General features: G+C 28.6%; 1 protein-coding gene across 1 annotated transcript in view; it reads left to right on the plus strand.

The window, feature by feature from the left end:
• dnc (phosphodiesterase dunce) overlaps positions 1-22,653 on the plus strand; it is a 343,784-nt gene that overhangs the window by 36,565 nt on the left and 284,566 nt on the right. The window contains exon 3 of the mRNA XM_075379582.1: positions 419-454. Within this exon, the coding sequence (XP_075235697.1) occupies positions 419-454 (36 nt within the window). The remainder of the gene's footprint in view (positions 1-418; positions 455-22,653) is intronic.

Consider the following 22,653-nt stretch of genomic DNA (forward strand, 5'->3'; position numbering starts at 1 on the left):
TAGGTACAGTCTTGTTGTTGTAATAGTATAGCTAATCTTGATTCAACCTTGCTGTATCTCTTATATACAAGGCTGTATTGTTTGTGTGTTTGCGTGCGCGTGCAAAATAATAGTATACTATATAATTCATTATTACGAATTTATTTTATTAGAATATAAATCTTTAAAAAAGAAGTCTTCTAAATCTTTTATTTATTTTCTGCTGCAAATATTAAACATTCTAGCTTTTAAGTCACTTTATTATTTAGCTGTAATTATGTTTGCTAAAGCTATAATTTTTTTTTAATTTCAATAAATATAATATTTTAATTCCAGAGAGAAATGGTTTATTTAGCTATGTATTTATTTATTAGTAAGTACTGTGTAGTTTTTTATTTTATTATATTTTTTTTATAAATATTTATTTAATGTATTTCAGGCTCAAGGAGGCTGAACCTCCCAATGTCGAAAGAGCGTATGTAGTTTTTTTTATAAAAAAAGAAATGTATATGATAGCTGTGTTTTTGTGTTTTTAGTACACATTAGCAGCATGTATAGTGTGCACTATTTGTGTTATAATACTACTTTTTTGTAGTTTTGCTTTTAGCATCCTAGTTTTTCCCCATAAACCATTATTTTTTAATTTAGAAATAGATGTATTTTTTTAATTACCTACTTTTAATTTACAGATTTACTTACTTATTTTTATGTTTTAGTGCTGTATTAACTTTCTACAAAACATTAAACATAAATGTTTATTTATTTAATTTTTTTTTTACTAATTTGTTATGTATTTTAATTAAAAGTTTACACTTTAAGTTTCAGTGTTCTGTTTATTTCACATGTATTTTTAATGTTAGAATATTGTACACTGTCTTTGCTTTTACAATTATTAGTTAGAAATATCAACTATTGTTACTTCGGAAGAAGTTGTGTAGTGATACTGTGTGATATATATCTATCGAACGTTCTTGCTTTTGATGTCATTTAATTATTACACAGCTCCTGCTTCATTTCTCTTTTATTTAGATAGTCCGATTGATTATCATTATTGTAAATGTATTGTATTAGCGTTAATATTGTTTATTTTTGTAATATCTCGTTCTTCACAACTTCTTCTAAGCAACTATGAATAGATAGATGACAGCCACAGTTCTCTTCTTAAAATCTCTCTCTCTGTGCTCTGTTTTATTAAAATAGAGCTCTGTAACGTAAAAAACGTTTATTATTAATGTTATTATTTTATATAGTTTATTTATTTTTGAGTGTTTTTTTAAAAGATATGCATTTTTTTATCATTTAAATGTATAATGTTTAATCAAATTAGTATATATATATATATCTGATTTAAAAATATATTTTAGCGTAAAATTAGAGGTGTTTTTTTTTTTGGAATGTAAAGAAAGTTTAAACATAAATTTACTTATACAAAGTTTTACAATTTAGAAATTCTTTTTCTCTTCGTTGAGTTCCGCTTCTGCGGGGAAGATTAATCTTTCCCCCCATATTTCTCAATCGGGCGTGCTGAACACATCCTGGATTTTGAATAGCAGCTGAAAATACAGTTTGTTGAACAGCATTAATTGTTTTCTTTGCTAACAGCGAAAGGATAACCTGGGGTCTTTCCAGAATAATGAACTTTGAACACGCAAATTTAGGAGATAACTAGTTATTCGTAATCTTAATTAGAATGGTTAATAACAGTATTCCTTTCAGGGTGAAATACGGTGGCAGGTGACATGTAGAACTCTATTATCTTGGTAAATATTGTTTATCGATCGTTTGTGATACTGTCATTACACGAAGACGCCAGAAGGGTGTATATATCGTAAGACCATTCGATTCTCCATCTTTTATTAACTAAAAAAAGCTCATCAATAAATCTGGACCGAGTTTGAAAACAATACTCTCTTATTATTTTTATCTACCGTAAGATGTAACTAGTACAAAGGAATACTGACTATATGAACAAGGATGTAGCTGCCTAAGGGACCTGAATCAATAATAGTACACAAGACGACCGGAATAATATGTATGTATATATATTATTTAATATCTTATGATTATGCAGAAAAAAAATAATCTTAATTAAACAAATTATTAGTATATATAACTTAAATGGGATAATTTTTTATTAATTTTAAATTAGGAATTCTTCTCCTCAATTGGAAGAGGTATTTTTTTATTTACTGTTTGATGATGGATTTTAGTAAACGATTTGAAATTTTCTTGTTCATTTATTTTCATATCGAAAAAAAGAGTTATTAACTCAGCAATGGCATGTATATGCTTGTAACTATTTTTATTTTAAAATTATTTTTCAATTTTTTTACTCAAAAAAAAACCATGTTAGGACGCAAATATAACTTTTTTCTATCTCTTTTCTCTTTTATACTGAAGATAAAATAAGAATTTTTACATTGTAAATTATTCTTCGGAAGTTATCTCCATCGTGAAAGTCCTCTTCTTTCAGGTTTATCCTTGAAGAAGGTCCTTTTCCGTTTGTCTCAGGTAATTGGATTTCCTTTTCATGTTTCACAGCTCGTCAAAGATTTCTTTACTTAACCTGTTCGGGTTCATCCTGATCATAAGCTCAAAGAAATTTTCCTTAACGCTGCTTATGGGTCTTCTTGATTTTGATAGATCTCCTTCGTAGATTTCAGTCTGTATCCTTCCTCTGTCACCTTTGGACCATGGTTTTTTCAAGCAAGCTTAAGCTTCTATCGATCTTAAGCTGTTTATCAAAGTCAGTTAGGTGTAATTTTTCAGTACCATATAAAATAACCGGTCTAATTACAATTGTATATACTCTGAATTTTGTGATCTTTCACAGATTCTTCCTATTATAAATGTCTTTGGTGATAAATCTAAGCTTCTCCAGTTTATTATTCTATTTTCAGTTGGTGCTTTATCTATTTTTGTTCTGCTTACAATTTTTCCTAGCTAAGCAAAAGAGATTGGTGACATTTATCTTTCCGTATTTAATCTCTTTTGTTTTTTGTATGAGTGATTTGATGATTTCGTCTGATTTCTATCTTTGTAAAGGATACATGTTGGTCTGCGTTTTGGGGCTATTCTGTTAACTTTTCTATTTGTGCTACTGTGTCTTCCACTGATTCAGTTAAAAAAGCCAGTTCATCAGCAAATATTAGGCATTTTATTTTGATGTTTCAGTTTTTGGATATAATTTTTACATCCGTATCATTCATCTGCCAAAAGTGTTCATTGTTTTGTCCAAAACTAAATCGAATTGGATTGATGATAGTCCATCTCTTGTCTTTACTCTGTTGTGATTAGGAAAGGTTGCCTTATTTTTCTCATAAATTTAATGTTAGAGATTGTGTTTGTCAGAGTGAGTTTAATGAGAAAAAAGTTTTCTGGTCAACTCCGTGATCTCTCAAAGTTTGAAAACGAGCCAATAGAATCATAAGATTTCTGAAAGTTGATGGAAGGCATTAAGGTAAATTTGTTCAGGATATGATCGTTCCTTTTAAAAGTCTCTTTCATACTCTCTTTTTTTATCTATTTGGGGTTCTAATCCAATAGCGTTTTCGATAGTATTTTATAAGGCATTGGCAACAGTGAAATACCTCTACTGCTGTTGACATCCGTCTTGGAGTTTTTCTTGTGCAGTGGGTGTATTATAGGGCTACATGCCAGTCATCCTGGGTTTTCACTCCCGAAATTTTCTGAAACTTTCCTCTGGTGTACAGGATTAAGTCCTCATTTACATCATTAACATATGTTTTGTAAATAATTATATCTTGTAATAAATAAAATAATAATAATAAAACAATAAAAACTGAAATTATATATTTTAGTACATTCAATTTTATTTGAAAATGCAATTAATTTTTGAAATCAGTGAGAGTTGAAAAGGATTCAATGCTGCATATTTATATCAGTCCGAAGGATTATTGCTTTGTTTCAATTAAATCCTATTATATAAATTGTCATGACACTCAGTATAACGTAGCTACATACTAATGGATAAAATATTACACAGGTTAGTTAAAATAAAATCTGATACTAAAAATGAATTGAACATTTAATAATTCATGTTTAATTTTGTTTAAGTATTACAATAATCCGTATATAGTAGAATCTTTTTTTCATCTATTAAATCATCAACCATCCTAGTATTTTGATTTATTATTATTAGACAAATTTTTATTCTAATTTATTTTTAGTTTCCCTTACTTTATTGCTCATACTGTTTTTTTAGTATGCATCCCTACCTCCAAAAAATAACTTTTTTTAGCTATTTCTTGCTCAAGAAAAGGAATTAATGGGAAATTTTCTCATGAATATTTTCACAACAATAAGCCTTTTAATGATTATGAAAATCATTCCTCCATTACATTCCAATAGTCTGTGGCAACGTAAAATCATTTTTTTGAATTTAAAAAAAAAATTTATAAGCACAACGTCTAACACCATTTGCGATTAAAATGTGAGCGTATTGATATTTCATTATCCTAAATGTCTAGTATAATTTAAACAAAAAAAAAATTGAAAAGAAACTTTCACTTCCTAGAAAATCACATATGAGTTTATTTAAAATGATAGCTGCATATTTTTATTTTTTTCACTATTTTTGAACAATTTAAAAAACAAAAATTTTACATTTTGTGGCTACTTTTTTAATACTAATTTTGCCCAATTACTTCTCTTGGAATAAGGAAGCCCCAAAATCAAAGGTTTTATAAAATTCCAAATTATCAATGCCTAAAACTATTTTTGCGAGCATTATAGTCACAATAAACCCTTCTAATACGGGGGCCTCCAATTATTAAATGTAAAAAAGATTTGTTTTTGGATTTGGATTTTAATTTAATAAAAATTTTTAATTATAATGGAGTTATTATAATAGTAGTTCCTTTGATTCGAGAACCCGGTGTAGCCGGAAATTTCATGTAATACTTTGCAAGCTTTGTTTTTAATATGAACGACAATATTAGTTGGTTACGTAGACCAAGACATACTAATGCAACATTAATTTCAGTTGGTTCGTTTTCCTTTGATCTCATCGATTAGTAAATTAAAGGTACAGTATTGCTTTATAAAGTAAGAATTACTTACATATCAGTGTTCTTTTGTTATGTGCTGTTTATTAAACGCTTTAAATTTTATTTAAAATTAGGCTATTATTACTTTTTAAATCTTTTTCATTTTTATAATTTAATGATGCATGATACGTTTATTTTAGACAATTTGTAAGCTTTTGTATTATTGCTTAATTTTAGTTGTGCTATTTTTTTTATATTTTATTGAAATTACTTATTAAATATAATAATATAATATAGTTTATAATAAAGTTAAAAAATTATAATATAGTTTAAAAAATTATTAGTTGAAAAGAATGTCATTGTAAAATGGATTGATTATCCCTCCGTTATTCATCTTTATCCAATTCACAATCTTCCCACTCGCTATCAATAAATTTCTAAGTTATATCTTAAGACATCCAAAGAACTTATTAAAACGAAAAACGCATGTGTAAATCATAAATTAATTTTATGTGCTACGCGTATTGCTGTTGATGTGATAGGAAAAGGATTAATTATAACATACAAATAGAAGTAACAAAAAACTTATTTTTCAGTTGAAAAGCAAAGATTTATCGATTAAATTTTTACTGATGTTATAAATTTTCTTTATGTTTTGAAGTATGAGGAGTACGAAAATAGCACTCACTTAAAATGTAAATTCCTTATATATAGGTCTATGTTTAAAATTGGTGGCTCAAAAATCTTTAAAACTACTAGATCAATTTTATTGAAAATTTAAATTTGCTGTATTAGTCTCTCTGAAGTTGTGAATATAAAAATTTAATGAAGGATGGTCGAGTTGTTCCCGAGTTACGCAAAATTTAAGTTCGACAACAGACAGCATAACCTCAATTTGAGGTATTTTTTTCGGTCGCATGGTGGTCGCATTGGAGGTTGAAAATAAATTTTGGTTTACGTCTTCTGATATGAGGATTACGAAAATATTATTCGTGTATAAAATTTTATGGCTGAAAAATAACATTCATATATAAAGTTCTATTACTCAAAAATCTTCAGAACTATATGATCATTTTTATTGAAATTTATATATGTTATAGTACTAGTATACCTGAAGGTGCATATATGAAAATTTGACTAAGTTAGTTGAGTAGTTCTTACGCTCATTTTAAGGTCAACAACAGACAACCTAACCACAATTTGAGGTTATTTTGATTATGTAGTGATGTATGTTTCATACGCGCTTAGGCAGTGAATCACAGTAATGAGTGAATTGAAGCTTAATGCTTGTGTTTAGGGTCTACTAGTTACCAAACGTATGTAGTGCATTGTATTCTGAAAATCAGTACTTTTCTGATTGCGAAATTGTTAGGAGGTGGGAAACGAAAAGTAGGCCCGAGCAATAAAATCGAAAATCTGACCGCCAGTGGACATAGATGATCAGAACTATGAGGACGGCCTCGCCTACGATTCAGCAACAACCAGTAATTATATATGTACACTTGATACCCAGTCATATATTCCTTGAAGTATGGACAATAAATACAGATCGTGTAACTGTGTGATTTGTCATGAAAATTTATTTTGAAAAAACCTTAAAATTATATTTTATTTGGCTACTTATTCCAATATAATTTGCAAAAATAATTTTTAACTTCGTCTGAGACGCTAAGCTGTCAAAAGAAAAAACAAATGTGAGCTTTTAACAAGAGTGCTATTTAATTTTATCAATCGATACTATTTTATTGAAAACTAATGTCTTTAATTTCGGTAGTTACTGATATAAAAGTTTGCACACTGACTTTTAGAACTTTATTATTTTTATTTCAAAAATAGCATTATTTAATTACATTTAATTAGGAACCCTACGTAAAAAAATCTGACAATAAAGTTAATATTCATTAGTTATTCTTAAACAGTGGAAAAATAATGATATTTGAAAAATTTGCCTAAGATTTCTTTTGTGAAGTGGGGGTAATTTTTGAAGAAAAATGATAAAAAAATTATCTTTATATTTTTAAACAAAACAAAAAAGTTATTAAAAAAATCAATATTTTTAAACTTTGATCTGCTCCACCACTCTCAATATTGCCCCAAAGTATTTTTTTTTCTTTTTGGGTCACCAATACTACTACTATGCCTATGAAGACATAAAAAAGTCGATTAGAAATTATGCAATAAATAAGAATGTAGCTTTTTTCAATACTTTTATGTAAGGGAGGGAGTTTTAGGGGAATTAAAAAAAATGGTAAGGTAACCATGCACGCATGTGCTGAGATTAATATAAAGTAACACCACTTTTGCAAAATTTTGAGAAAATTGATTCCAAAAAACACTCTACCCCTCTGTAGATATTCGACTCAAAGTTTTTGTGTCTCTGTAAAAAAATTTCACGTAAATCGGTTTATCTAGTTAAAAGTGTTTGGCTTCAGACACGCCAATTCAGGGGATTCGGGGGTTCACACACGAACCCCCGAATCTTTTTTTTGTTTTTTGAGAACCCTGGGTCATAAAACGTCGAAAAATATGAAAAAAAACCCATTCCCCATTTTTTAACTGATTACCACACTTTCCTTCTTTCAGAATAGCTGTAGAATTAGCTTCTTAGGAAAGTAAATAATAAAGAAATTTTTTACTGATTCTTTTCTTTTAGTTGTTTTCAATTAAATTTATTATAACTGATACTTATTTAGTTAAAATCTTGCTCCAGATATTGAATTTGACCAGATTACTGCTTATAACATTTTCCACATTTTAATTATTGATAAATCAAAAATTCAATAATTTTTAGCGTTTTAAGAAATCTAAATATGACTAGATGGGAAAAATCACGTGGTAAATACGTCGTATGATATTAAAAGAATTTTCTTCCTGTCATACTAGGTTAAAATAATTTAGTTCCTATCAGTGTAGAATTGACGTTAAGAAATTACGTTAATTTAATTTAATGCTGATTATAGAATCATTAATAAAAGCTGATAACACAATTGTAGGACTTTCCCGTCACACAGTTTTTTTCTGATGCACGGCTTACGCACACATAAACACAAAACATGATTTAAAATATTTATCAGTTTATTTAAATGTAATATTTTTTCCTTTATTTACTTCAATGATTCTAACTAAAGCGCGCTCACATACCGTATTTAATTCGTGCTGATGTGGCGGTACTAGCGGCCACTTTAAATACTCTTTTGCACTTTAAATATTATTCATTTATTTAATTCTACCTTTCATCTGTAACGTCACCCACTTAGCCACTAGTTATTTATTGCATTTTTCGATTGTGGTGCGAAAATTGGGGTGTGGGGCGTTCAAAAATTTTTTGAAAAAGTTTTGCAAATATTATTTCTTTAATTGCTAACAAATGTGCGCAAGAAATAAGACCTTAATTAGGCAAAATCACGAGATACTGCGGGTGACCTTGCTCTGCAATCTCACCCCCTTGAAGTTTTAAGTTGAAAATTTAATGGTATCAATGCTCTACATATCGAAGTAATCTGACCAAGTTCGGTCAAATTCGGTCGAATAGTTCTGGAAATATAAGGTTATTTAAGGGGTGACACCAAACATACACACATACATATGAACATCCGGAAAATTTTCATCGGAATTTTGGGTTTTCTGGGTTCCTTAAATATCAAAACGTACGTTTTTGGTGAAAACCAAATATCCTCGAACTGGACCAATTACATTAGTTTCCCTTCCAAAGCTATATCTCTAAAAGCTATAACTATAGTGCTAGACAGGACAAAAACAAAAAAATTTCAGTAAAAAGTTTGTATCGTAATTTTTTTCATTGTTAGAAATTATTAATTTGTAATTATTTCTCTCATATTAAGGCATTAGCATAATAATTGTATAGAAATATTATAGAAATAGATCTTCATTTTTTTAACTTTCTTAAAAATTTTAATTTTTATACAATAAATTTTACGATGTATTAAGGCTGCACAAAATGACTTTTTTAATATATTACTGTACAATTTTCAATAAATTAATATCAATAATAATATATAATGGTGGATTAGGGTAAACATGACCGTGCCTTTTAAAAACTCAAAAGAATATTTTTCTCTGTTAACTGAAATATCGTTTGATAATTCCATAATTTTTTGATGTATTTTTTAATTATTGCGTCAAGTATTCCTTTACAATAAATCCGGATTATCAATGTATAAATCAATGTAAGAAAACCTTTTATAAGATTTTTTAATTTCATGTAGTAAACAATCGTGAACATTTTTTATAATAGCGTTTTATTTTGATCTCACATTTTAGATAACGTTATAGAGAAAAAAATAATTGGCCGTCTAAATATCGTAATTTCTCGTAAAAAAAATAAAATAAAATAATAAAAAACACTGTTTAAATATAGAAAAAACTAATTTACTAATTAATGAAAACTCAGTATGCTGTGATGATGGAATAACGTTGAAGCTCTTTGTAAATTTTAAGTGAAAAGTGATTTAGCTTCATTTCCAAAAAAAATCAAAGACTAGTTTTAACATTCCAGCTTACTTTAAAAAAAAAACTTTTTTCGAGAATCGAACTAAAAATCAGTACATGCTGTATATTCGTTAAACAAAAAAACAGTGGTATAGTTATACGTTGAAAACATTATATATAACATAACAAACATTATATATAGTTATAAGTTGAAAACACATAAGTCATTCTCGCCTGATGAAGAAAATGTTAAAAACACGTCGTTCTTCAGTTAATTTTTAATGAAAAAAGTCACGATTATAAATTATTCAAGCAAGTTAAAAGTGTATAACAATTACCACGGTAACATAGAAATAAACATCCTGAATTTTTTAAACCAGGTATAAAATAGGAGCGCACTTCCTGATCCGCTGTGGTTCAATTTCCTGTGTGATCTAAAAAATTAAGCCGGACATTGATTTTAAATGGCTAGTTTGAGGATGTAAGCGAGAATATCTGTTGAATAAATCAGCTAATACATAAGTTTTCCAAATAAAACGAATCCTAGTGTTTAAAAAATAATTTATTTAATTTAGAATATGTCATTTCATCAAATTTCAATGAGGCTTCACGGCTTCATAGAATTTTAAAACCGATATCGGGGAAGTTCCTAACCCTAAATATCCTAGAAAGATAAAAAAAATTCAAAAACTTGAGAGGACTGAGCAGGGGGTTTTGAAAAAAAAAAGGCTTAGAAGAAAATTCGAACTTCCTTTAATTTCAAAGTTACTTTAGATTTATCCTTGAATTTTAATAACAAGAAAGTTTTAACAGTTGTTTGTCTTGGTTATTCGTGGCCGCTTAAACAAATCAGCTGTAACATTTCTCGATTATTAGTAAATTATCTTAACATATTATGTGACAAGTCAGTGTGCCCGTTAATATTATTAGTATGTGTATAAAGACCGCGAGGAATAGTTTAGATTAAAACTGAAAACCTACTCAATGAGTAGATGTGTATTGATTTGATGAAAGCCTAAAAATAATAATTTCCTATATATTTATTTTTTTTTTTATTCTGGCTGGATTAACTTCTTTGGATTGCTGTATACTTGGTTATTACTGCTTCAGATTCTGCATTGTAAGTCATGACCTTCCTGATCGGGTCAAATCATACCACATAACCCGACCCCCAAAATACTTGTCAAATAATTTTCCACAGTGCTGTTTGATTACTGGTTGACGTCAATTAACTCATTCCTAACATCACGATGTGTATAACCTTCAGAACCAAACAGCAGGATGATTTCCACACTTTTCTTTTGCGTCAGAATCATTACCTGCAAGCGTACATAGTTAAATAGAAATATTAGAATTTCACCTACGGTGCGGGACTTTTCGGATGTTCTGTATAATACGTTTTTAACTTTTATTTAATTTCAACCTAGTAAAATTATCAGGAATTAAAAACATTTAATGTACAAGTCGTACCATGCTCTTTTGCGTGGGTAATATATTGTACTGAATTAAATTCAGTACATTTAAAGTTCTTCAAATCAGCGTAAAAGAAAATATTTTAAGATTGATTAATATTTATTCCCATACCACATAAATACGCAGAATATTTAGAAGGTATACGCTTTGATGATTTCCTTTATAAATTAATTTAACTCACACATTTGAATTACAATATACATTGACTATATACAGAGATATTATATCACACTTGAATTGAAAAAATAATATAAATGACTGTTGACGGTAACGATCCTACATTATGAACGAACTGAATTCCAAATCAGAACTAAATTGAACAATACATATTGCAAGAACTGAACAATCTTTATTGTAAGAAAGAAGAAAATTACAGGGTCACAGGACTTTAAAAAAAAGAAAAAAGAAATAGACTTGATTTCATATGTTAACATCTAGTATAAGTTATAAAAATTTTATTTAACACTCCCTTCAAAAAGTCAAAATTCAAAAAGTAACCTATTTTATTTTTTTATTTTTTAAGCTGATTTTTATTTAAATATACTGAAAAAAATTGTGCCTTACTATAAAATTTCATTCAAACTGTGCATTAATAAATATTTAAAAAGGAGTGCTGAAAAACAATGTAAAGAATCTCTTATTGAATGTGAGCTAAGGCTCTTTGAAATTCGGTAATATATATTATATTTTTAATCTCAAATGTACTCATTAATATTCTTAATATATCGCACAAAAATACTTTAAGTTGATAATTGCTTAACAATTCAGTACTATGCATCAGATGGCAAATTTTTTTAAATTCTTAAATTCGCCTATAAAAAATGTAATTTTTCATTAAAATAATCTTTAATTAAAATTATCTGCCAGAAATGTATTTTGGAACCATGGAACCACCAACGATATGTATTATATAAAATAAAAAATTCTTGGAAATTCTTCTATTTCGTGAAGAGGTTGGATTAAAAAAGATCAATAAAATTGAAAACTTTACTGCTTATTTTTGATGTCGTTAAAAATTATATAGTAGGTTTACTTGCAATAACTTTTAACCCAAAAAAGTAAAATTTATCAGAAGCACTAAAAACCTTGGTAAATTAGACTAACATCTTCACAACTGTTCAATTTTTTTTTATACTACCTAATTTCACTGAAGTAAACATAACATTAACCAAAAAATTACTTTTAAAAATTACTGATCTTAACAATAAAGAAGAGAACATCATTGAAATAATTAGAACAAAGGGTTAATGTTTTTAAAAATCCAATAAAAATAATACAGTTAACAAACCAGTACGAATATAGAGTACCTTACATTTCATTGGCAAACAAATATTCATGCCATTTTATTTGTCATAGGTCAAGTTATCATAAAAAATAGTGGCAGACTGATAGTGAATAGAGATATTACAGACTTCAACTGATCCAGATGAGTCCACTTTTATTAACTAATAGTTCTCTTTTTATGAAGTTGAGATAACTGAATGTTATCTCCTACATTTTTTCAGGAATGCTGAGGGAGATTAATCCAATCATTCTTAAAATCTAATCTGACTTATATTTTCTTGAGCTCTGTACTCTATACTCTAATTGATGTCACTATAGGATTATTTATTTTATTCCCTGGTCTAAGAGATGAGTATCTGTCAAATTTTTCTGTTGAATAATCTTTAAAAACTGTATAAACAACACACCTAGATCCCTACGGAACTGCCTGAATATCCATACACAGAGCAGTCAGGTTTACCTTCCTTTGCTAATAACTTGTCTTTTATCTTTATCTTTTTCTTGACATGTCCTTTATTTTTTCCTGACATGCTGGACCCTTTCTTCCTCAGATAGATTATTCACTTTGTGCTGGCAGCAGATAAACTTATCTTTTTTCATTTTATACAGGGAAACATTTCTGAAAAACATTTTCTTGAGAGACAATTTACATCCTTTTCTTGGTAGAATTTGCAATACTTATTGTAAAAATGCTGTAAAGAATTAATAACTATTTCTTCCAAATATAACTCCAATGACTCTCCCAGCATTAGTGGGTAGAAAGTTTAGGCAGGCATCAAAAATCTCATTTAATATTTTCTTTTCAACAGACTGTATTTTTTTCTTTTCACTAGTCTTAATCCAACTATTTACACTAAATTCACATATATTTAATGTTGACAGAAATTTTTTCTTGCAAACATCGATTATTCCTGAAGAAGTTTGTAGTTGATAATGCAATGTATCTTGCCTTCGTGAATAATCATCTTTAGTGTAATGCCTTTTTGGAAGCACTCTTCTAACATTACGCGTATTTACAATAAACACTTTTCTTTGTTCCAGTCCATGTCATTCCAAAATTTACCAAATATTTTCAAAATTTCTCCTTCTGTTAATTTGTTACAGTCTCTTTTATCTGATTTTTTACAAAATACAGAATCACACTTCTTTCCTATTGTATGCTCTTTTCTTGGAGTATCTTGGGACAGAGTCTTAATTCCTTTTGCTCTTGAATAACCAAGGATGCTTTCCCTTGTAACCTTAAAATTTTTTTTTTTGATTCGCTTCTGGTTATTTGGATTAGCTTTACTGTTTTACTGTTTCCTCACTTCAGATATATTTTCCCTATTATCAATTACATCAATCTGCATGGGAGTCTCATCAACTCATTCCACTGGATGGATCAGACCTTATATCATCAACTTCATGTTCAACAGAACTTATTTAGAATCCACAATTTCATTAGTAGTATAATTACAATCATAGTTAACAGTAATAGTTACAATAGTTGTATCACAATTTATTCTTTTGAAACAATTTTCACTCTCTAATTTTCTATTATTTTCAAAAAATTTGGATGTCAAGAAAGGTCCATTAATACAGTATGTAGTTTTTTGCAACAAATTGGTATTTCAGAATATAGCTGTTGGCTCTTAGAAGTAGATAGTCCTAGCACCTTTGGAAAATTGTTTGCTGCATGTAGCTGAATTTCTTCATTGAAACCCAACTGTGAAACAATTTCACCAGCAGAGTATGTCAGTACCCTGTACAGATGACAGCTCAGAATAGGATCATCTTTTTCCCATTTTAATCTGCAACCAAAATATAAAATAAATAATTTTAAAAAAAAAAAACATTTATGAGATTAAGTTTACTGGCAGGCAAAAATAACTTGATACAAAAAAAAATATTAGAAAAACAAAATAGGCTACTAATCTTACTTTCACAAAGAAAATGAATAGGCAGCTGTGAAATGGAATGTGAGAAGATCCTGAATATAAAATCACAGGATCCTGAGGATAAAAAAATTTTGACCAAAACATTTGTTGAATTTCAGTAATTTTGCAATCAACTGGTTATGTCAAAATTCAGGTACTGAAAAGTTTTCAAGTTATGCCTACATTTTACTTGAAGAATCAAACATTTTGGTAACTTAAATAGAACAATGATTTCTCAGTAATAATGATTGTCGTTAACTAGTAAACACTAGTTAAAATAGGCTGTTTAGAGAAATTTATTTATTTACTCAGTTTAACAAAACATTTTATAAAGCTTTAACTTTTGTATTTTATTTAACTCTTTATATACAATTTTTATTTAACAAAATGGAAACAAAAACAAAAACGAAAATGCAGTAAATTTATTTATTGGAAATCACGAAAGATCTTCTGCTGCCGGCTCCCGTAAGACAGTGACAAGTACATAGCAGTACAGACTAGATGCGCCACCGCTAAAAAATATCGAGCGGCCGAAATCCTCGCTCTCACGCTTAATACCCTCCATGCTTTCGGAGGCTCCATTGTTGGTGTTTCAAAATCCTTTTCATCTTAACATTTTTACTTCCATAATTTCAGATCCCTCAATGGGGATTTTCTCAGTCGGAACCATCATTTGTGGTTTTGTTAGCTCAGACTTTCGCTGAGCTTTTATTTCATTTAGCTTCACTTTAGAACTGTTCGAAAGACCATTTGTTAGTGGAGAAGAAGTCATTGTTTTCGTAACATTCACTGCCTTCTGCAACGGTTTATGACTTGTTTCTTGGACTAGTTTCATTTTCAATTCCTTATTAATTTTAGTTCGACCATGTTGACTAACGCTGGTGCCAGATCAGTTATCAAGTCTCCTGTGTTAAAGAAGGCTGCAGGAGCTGCAGCAACCTGAGCATAAAATGTAGTCTTAGGCGATCTACTTGCCAAATTTTTGTTCACATCGAAGTAGCTGATCTTCTGTACGGTCTTCATTTCTTGAATAGCTACTTCTTGTTTGTAAACTGGATGATTACTCGATATGGCGGAGTGGTGTCCGTGGTAATTGATGCAAGTAGGTGATTCCCTGCGTGGGTCATTGAGATACAATGTATCCCCATACAGATTTTCTTTCTTATACATTGCGCCTCTTGTGTCCAAATTTCTGGCACCCACAACACCGTAACGGAGTTGGGATAAATGGACAAACGTCCAATAGATGAAAATCAGCTTTTATCATCTCCGGACATTTAGATCGGTTGAACGTCAGGACATGTGACGCGGAGGGTATCACGTCTCCATTGCGTCCTTTGTTCAATCTTCGAGATGTAACTACTCCTTGTGGATGAAGCTGTTTACACTTTCTTCTTCTGTTCAGTTTAGTAGGTCCCTGCACACAACAAAACCCTTAGAAGTATTTAAACTACTATGTGGGACAACTTTAATGTCGATAAGTCCCATCTTCTTTGACGTAAACTTGACGACTGTATCTGTAGACGGTCTTGACAAATAATTCCGTCACAGTCTTTCTTGTTTCTTTAACAGGTCGTCTGGCTACTTCCGTGATACCTTGGGCTATCACGAAAGGACTACTCTTAGAAATATTACCTTTCCTTTTTCTTGGTTACTACTAGATATTAAGGAATAGGTCCTCCATTAGGAGGACATATTTCTTATTATTTCTATCTATCCCTATTTCTTGGTCGAAACTTGGTTCGATCCTTCTTTTCTAAAATCGTGAACTTTTCCTTATCGCTGAACTCAACACTTTTCTTTAAATACTTATTGGATTTGAATAATAGATCTTGGATACCGGTTTTCTTTGGTGGTTGGGTTTCAATTAACCACAGATATCAGAAATGGTCGACCTGAGACTGTACAAGACTACACTTCATTTACATACATATCATCCTCATTTATCCTCTGAAGTAATACCTTACTGTAGTTCCTGTGGCTAAACATAAAAAAGAGAGGGGTACTTATTTCTCTAAAATGTTTTAAATTAATTAGGTAAAGTACGTCTATTAATAAAAAGTTTAGCGTACCTTTAAAATTAATGAACTTTTCAAAACTTATTACTTCTTAAACACGAATCCCAGTTACTCCAAAAACACTGAAGTTTAATCAGCTGACAACAAAATATATAAAGTATGATGATATGAAAAATTGCTCCCAAAACATATCAGAATTCGGATACAATGTATTACAGTTATTTTAAAAAAAGTGTTAAAAATTAATCTAAGAAATACGAGATATTTTCAGATCGATGCACGATGAAATTTTGAGCAGAAAGCATAATAATATACTCGTATAATAAACAAAGTAAAAAAAAATGTGGTTTGCGAGGTATTCCAAGTACACCGGCGATTAATTTTATTTATTATTTATTTTCAATTATTACTAATATTTATTTATATTAATTTTATAATTTTTATTTAAAGAAAGTTTTTTTTTGAATATTCTAAACGCAAATTTTTTATCATTTCTCTTGGATATAATTTAATAGCATGGAGTATTTTTTTCTTTAGCTACAGTATATTACCTTATTTTCTAAAAATAAACATAGTATTTTAAATTGTAATTACTAGCCATTTATATTATAAATTACAATAATAAACGTGGTATTACCATTAAAAATTATTCATTTTTTATTGCTGTACGTGTTGAAAAGTACGTGTTAACTCAGACGTAAACATTATGCTTTTGTTTATTAATTAAATAATAATTCTGGGTAAGAGTCCTTGATTTTGCTTTTACAGGTTTGCTTAGAAAATATAGGGAAATTTTGTTTACGAGAGGTAAAGTTTTTGTAATGAGTATTGGCAACACTGAAACCGTAGTGTTCAACCGAATAGTCTTCAATCCATCAGTTAAAGCGCGTGTTCGGTTTCGTTAGCTGTCAAATTCTCCTTTGGGCTGCTGTATTTTTTGTTTGCGTTGTTTGTTGTTGGCGCACTCTTCTGATATTACGGCAAATACTTTTGTGTATTTAAATATATTTATTGTGTGTATGTGTGTGTGTCTGTCTGTATGTATTTTTTCAACTTTTTTTAAATGTGTTTCTCTTTCACCTTATAATATTTTATTAATAAAGGTTATTTATTTAAGTGTTTGTAAATAGATTAATTTTTATTACTACAGGTATTATTTTTATCATTTTAATTGTATTTTTTCTAATATTAATTATATTTTCTTTAACGTATTACGTAATAAATTTATTTCATTTTCATATAAATTAATTAAATATTTATTTAGCATTCCATGTACGATAATTTATATACAAAAGACATTATTATTTTAATTCTAGTTTTTTAATTACTTAGGTATCATTCAAATTTCAATTGGTTTATACAAGCAGGAATATATACTATACACGCGCGCGCTCCTTCACGCACAGGCTCAACACTCACAAAGTTTTAAGAAATTATTTTACACACGAATATAAAATAAATCGTTGAATTTTTTCACAAAATGTTTCTAATAATTAATGTTAAGAAATCAGATTTTTATAAAAACGAGAATTTTCAATCAACTTTATTATTAGCTACAGTTTAATAAATTTATTGTAATCTTAACTACACATATTTCAGAATTGATCTGACGAACTCTTCTTTTCCCATTTTTATATATAAAGTAATTGGTAAAAATATTATATAATGTAGCGTTAATTTTTTTCTATAAAATTTCTTAATTTTAAGAAGGTTAGGAGGCTTTTCTAACCTTCATACAATGACGACTTTCACGTCTTCTTATGCAGAAGTTAAGTCATTCTCATTTTCCCTTTTGAAACGTTTACTGGATAATGGTTTAATGTCATTTTTATATTAAAAATCCATTTTTGTATACGTGTGAAACATGCTTTATTTGAATATACAAAAAATTATATTAGCGTCAATTTATCTCAGAATAAACTGTAAATATTATTAAATATCTAGCTTGTGTTATGCTCGTTAAATATTACCTTTTTTTTTATATTCCCGCTTAAATATAAAATATTAACTCAACGGGTTGATCTAGTGGTAAATTCGTCGTAAATCAGCTGATTTCGAAATAGAGAGTTCTCAGGTTCAAATCCTAATAAAGTTAGTTGCTTTTATTCGGATTTAAATATTAGATCGTGGATATCGGTATTATTTGGTGGTTGGGTTTCAATTAACCACACATTTCAGGAATGGTCAGCCTGATTTTGTTCAAGACTACACATTTATCGGTACAGTTACGTTACTGTACACAGATAAATTGCTAATGACTTATATTGTTGAATGCGATTATAAAATATATGTCTTTTTAAAATAGTTCCATTCAGTTTACAAAAAAATGCATAGAATAGTTGGTATACATATATTTATAAAATACCTTACTGATTGGTATTTTGTATATAAATTCTAACTACTCTATGTATTTTTATGAAAATTGGATAGGTATATTTTAAAATCTCTATCATAGATAAAGGAAGTAACATTTATTTTTATTTTTTTAATTAATATTTTATGAACACGTTTCCCATTGTTGAAGTTGTTTTAAAAAACATTTTTTTTTAATATTTCTTAGCACCTTAAATAGATAAGTGTAGTCTCCTTAAAAAAAAAAAAAATCTGTTAAGATAAGAAAACAAATTGAGTTGGTAAATATGATTTGTATCAGGGTTAAAATTTTAGATTTTCGAGTTCCGGAAAGTTTGATTTTGTATTAACTGCATTTGGTCCATAACCACAGGCGGCTGGCTACATGACAATGATGATGAAAAAAAGCTCATTCGTTTCGATATTTACATTTATATAAAAACAAGTCCATTTACAAGGATTCAAACGTTAGAACTCTCGAATTTCAAAATCAGCTGATTCTATGACGAGTTTAACTAGACTAACCCGGCGTATCATTTTATCATATATTGTATTAAAATTCTTAATTCGACCCGTATGTTTTTTTTTTTTTTTAATGGGAGCTATTTAAATGTTTCTATCTTATTTTATAAAAAAAAGTTCATGTGTTAGGACTATTGTAATTTTTTCCATATATACTAGTGAAAGATTTTTTTTTTAATGAAAAATTATATTGTTTTTTTTTTTTTTTTAATGGGAGCTATTTAAATGTTTCTATCTTATTTTATAAAAAATTTCATGTGTTAGGACTATTGTAATTTTTTCCATATATACTAGTGAAAGATTTTTTTTTAATGAAAAATTATATTGTCTATATACACAATTTAAAAATATTTTATTTATTTTTGTTGTCATCAACAAATTGAAATGTTATTGCTCAGCATTATTTCTATACCTATTACGTCATTCTCACATGTAACGAAAAATATTAGTTGGAACTTGGTAAAAAATAAATAAATTTTCCTTTATCCAGAAAATTATATGGACAAATATTGCAGTAATTTCTCTTAACTTTCTTCTTTTTACAAAACATAAGTTTTTTGTTTTTGTATGTTTTTTTAGGAAAAATTTTTTCATTCAGTTAAGAGTGAAATGATATTTAGCTGTGTTATTGTATTGAAATAAAAATTTTATAATTTTTTTTAAATGTAAAGTAAAATTAATTTTTAAACAAAACCTTGTTGTACCCTTGTTTGTACCCTTGTTGTTTAAACAAAACCCTTAGTTGTATTGGAATAACAACTACTAAACATTAAAATTTACAATTTTTTTTTCATTCTTTAATTTACGTGTAATTCTGTATTTTTCAGTAATATAATTTTGATTTTTTGAGGTTGGTACTAAGTAAAAAGTAATTAAGAATTTTATTTCTTAACATGTACGTTGCAATTTGTTTAACTAGTGCACAATAAGCAATCCCCCCACCGTCATAGCCCAATGAGATGAGGATGATGTGTATGAAATATAAGTGAGATGTAGACTTGTACAGACTCAGGCCGTCCATTCCTGAGATGTGTGGCTAATTGAATCCAAATCACCAAAGTACATTGTTTAGTGTTCAAATCCGTACAAAAGTAACTAACCTTTACTAGGATTTCAACCTCAGAAAATTTGATTTCGGAAATCATCTATTAAATAGCTAATTTTGCGGCGAGTTAAACACTAGTTAACCATAGGTGGGCTGAATAATTAACATGCAAAAAAATCAAAATTTAAAGAAGATTAATTTTTTACTATCTGTGCACATAAGTAAAATTAATTTTATAAGAGTCAGAAAATTTATATTTTTTAAAAATAAGTTTTAATTTTGTTAGTTTGTTTTTTTACATTGTGATGATATGACTAAGGTTTCCCCTTGATCCTTTTAAGTAAATCGCTGAACAGTTTTTTTCCGTAAAATATCTAATATTCTTACCTTTTTTTTCGTAATCCGTAATTTATGTAGCGTATAAATATAATTTGAATAAATTATTTATTTAAACAATAAGGATAAATGTTATTTTTAAACGTTGAATTTAAAAATTTATTAGCATTGTTGAGATAAAGTTTGAAGTTTTAATTAAATACCGTAGAATTCAACGACTTTCTCTTCCTTTTCTTAAATTTAAATTGTTAATGATGATAAATTAATCAATAATGCACCACAAAAACTTTTAAAGCATACACGCGGGAATATGAAAATGGTATTCTGTAACGTATGAAAAATGCCATGCCTGACCGGGATTCGAACGCAGTACTCGCGGATGAACTGCTGAGACGCTATCATTCCGTCATGGAGAACGGCAAACTACATTTAAATAGAGTGATTAAATAACCTATATTTAAAAATTACATTATTTTGCAATATAATATGATTACTCTTTGTAATAATCCAAAATTAATTAAATTTTTGTTATATATTGATTCAGTTTCATAAAGCTCTATTTATATGATGAAATACATATAGTTTTCATAAATTATAACGTTCCAGTTGGAAATTATTTATTTATTGCTACAAAAAAGTAGCCTATTTAATCATTCAAAATCTAGATAAATGTTCAAAATATTTTTATTAATAAGTTTACAAATTTTAAAGAGAAAAATTTTTACCGAATTCCTTGGCGGAATATTAGTGTTTTGGGCTTTCATCCGAAAATCCCGTTCGAATCCTGGTCAGGTATGGAGTATTTTTCATACAGTACAAATTTCCCTTTTTTATTTTTCCATACACTTTTGTAAGCTTCTACAGTGAATTAATTCATCAAACAACAATGATTATGGAGAGTTTTCTTTTCTTTTTTTCTTGATGATATCGCCACATAAGCTTATGGCATTTGAAAAATGTCATGCATGACAAGGATATGAACCCTAAACCTTCGAATGAAAGGCCGAGACGCTACCACTCGCGCCAGGGAAGCCGGATTTGAACCTCGAATCATCAAATTTAGATGTATTCTGATCATTTCTATCATACACATAAATAATAACTTTTTCTACTTTGAATTTTTTTTAATAATAATAATTATATTATTATTAATAAAATTAATACTTATTATTAAAATTAATAATCCGAAGGTCCCAGATTCTAATCCCGGTCAGGCATGGTAATTTTCATATACTAAAAAAATTCCGTTTCATATTCCCATCCACAAGCTTTCAGATTATGGTAAATTAGCCATCACAAAAAAAATTAAATAATAATAAATGATTTGAAAAAGAAAAGAAAAAAATTAATCAGGGACACGAATTAATATATTTATTAAAAAAGGGAAACTAGACTTTATAGTACTTTTATATATACACAGTATATTCCTAATGGGTACGTTGCAATCTGTTCAGCTAGTGAACATCCATAACGCCGTAGTAGAGAAAGACACCCGCGTTGTGACGATTCCGATCGCTAAACCACCACCCACCCGTTCACAGCCGTGATGGGCTTTAACAGAGGTCTTATTTTGACCCTCTAGCTGATTACACCCCACAGTTATTAGCCAGGCTTCAGTTGGGATGTCACGGATATAAATGCGTCGGTAGACATTCAAATCAGTAAATCTTTGAATCAGACTTCACCTTTGCTGTAGTCTTATTTGAATGTCCTACTTCAACAAGTGAACAAAAAGCAATCCCTCTTCCCATGGCCCAGTGAGATGAGAATGAAATGTATGATGTGTAAATGAGGTTTAATTTTGAACAGACTCAGGCTGACTATTTCTGAATTTTGTAGTTAATTGAACACAAACCACCAAACTACACCGGTATCTACTGTCTACTCTTAAAGTAATACTTAATTAGTGTGAAACATTTTAGTTTCTATATTTTAAAGCGAAGTTATATTAAAAAATCTGGATATAGGAAAACATAGTACTGTACATATATTTATATATATATATTTTTTTTAGCAAGAATTATTATAAATTATGCATTTTCTAAAATGCAGCATCCCAAAATAGCAGCTACATAACGTTTTATGAACATTATAATAAATTTTATTCTCTTAATGTTGCATTAAAAATTGTTAAAAGATTTTTTTTAATATATCATCCTTATTCGTTAGTAGTGGTAAACTCAATTGCTAAACTTATTTTTTTTGTTTTATCATAATATATTCATTACTATTTTCATCCTGAATAGTGTAAAGTCTCCCTTTCATATAGA

This window comes from Lycorma delicatula, chromosome 12 (genome assembly GCF_047948215.1).
Source record: "Lycorma delicatula isolate Av1 chromosome 12, ASM4794821v1, whole genome shotgun sequence".
Lineage (NCBI taxonomy): Eukaryota > Metazoa > Arthropoda > Insecta > Hemiptera > Fulgoridae > Lycorma > Lycorma delicatula.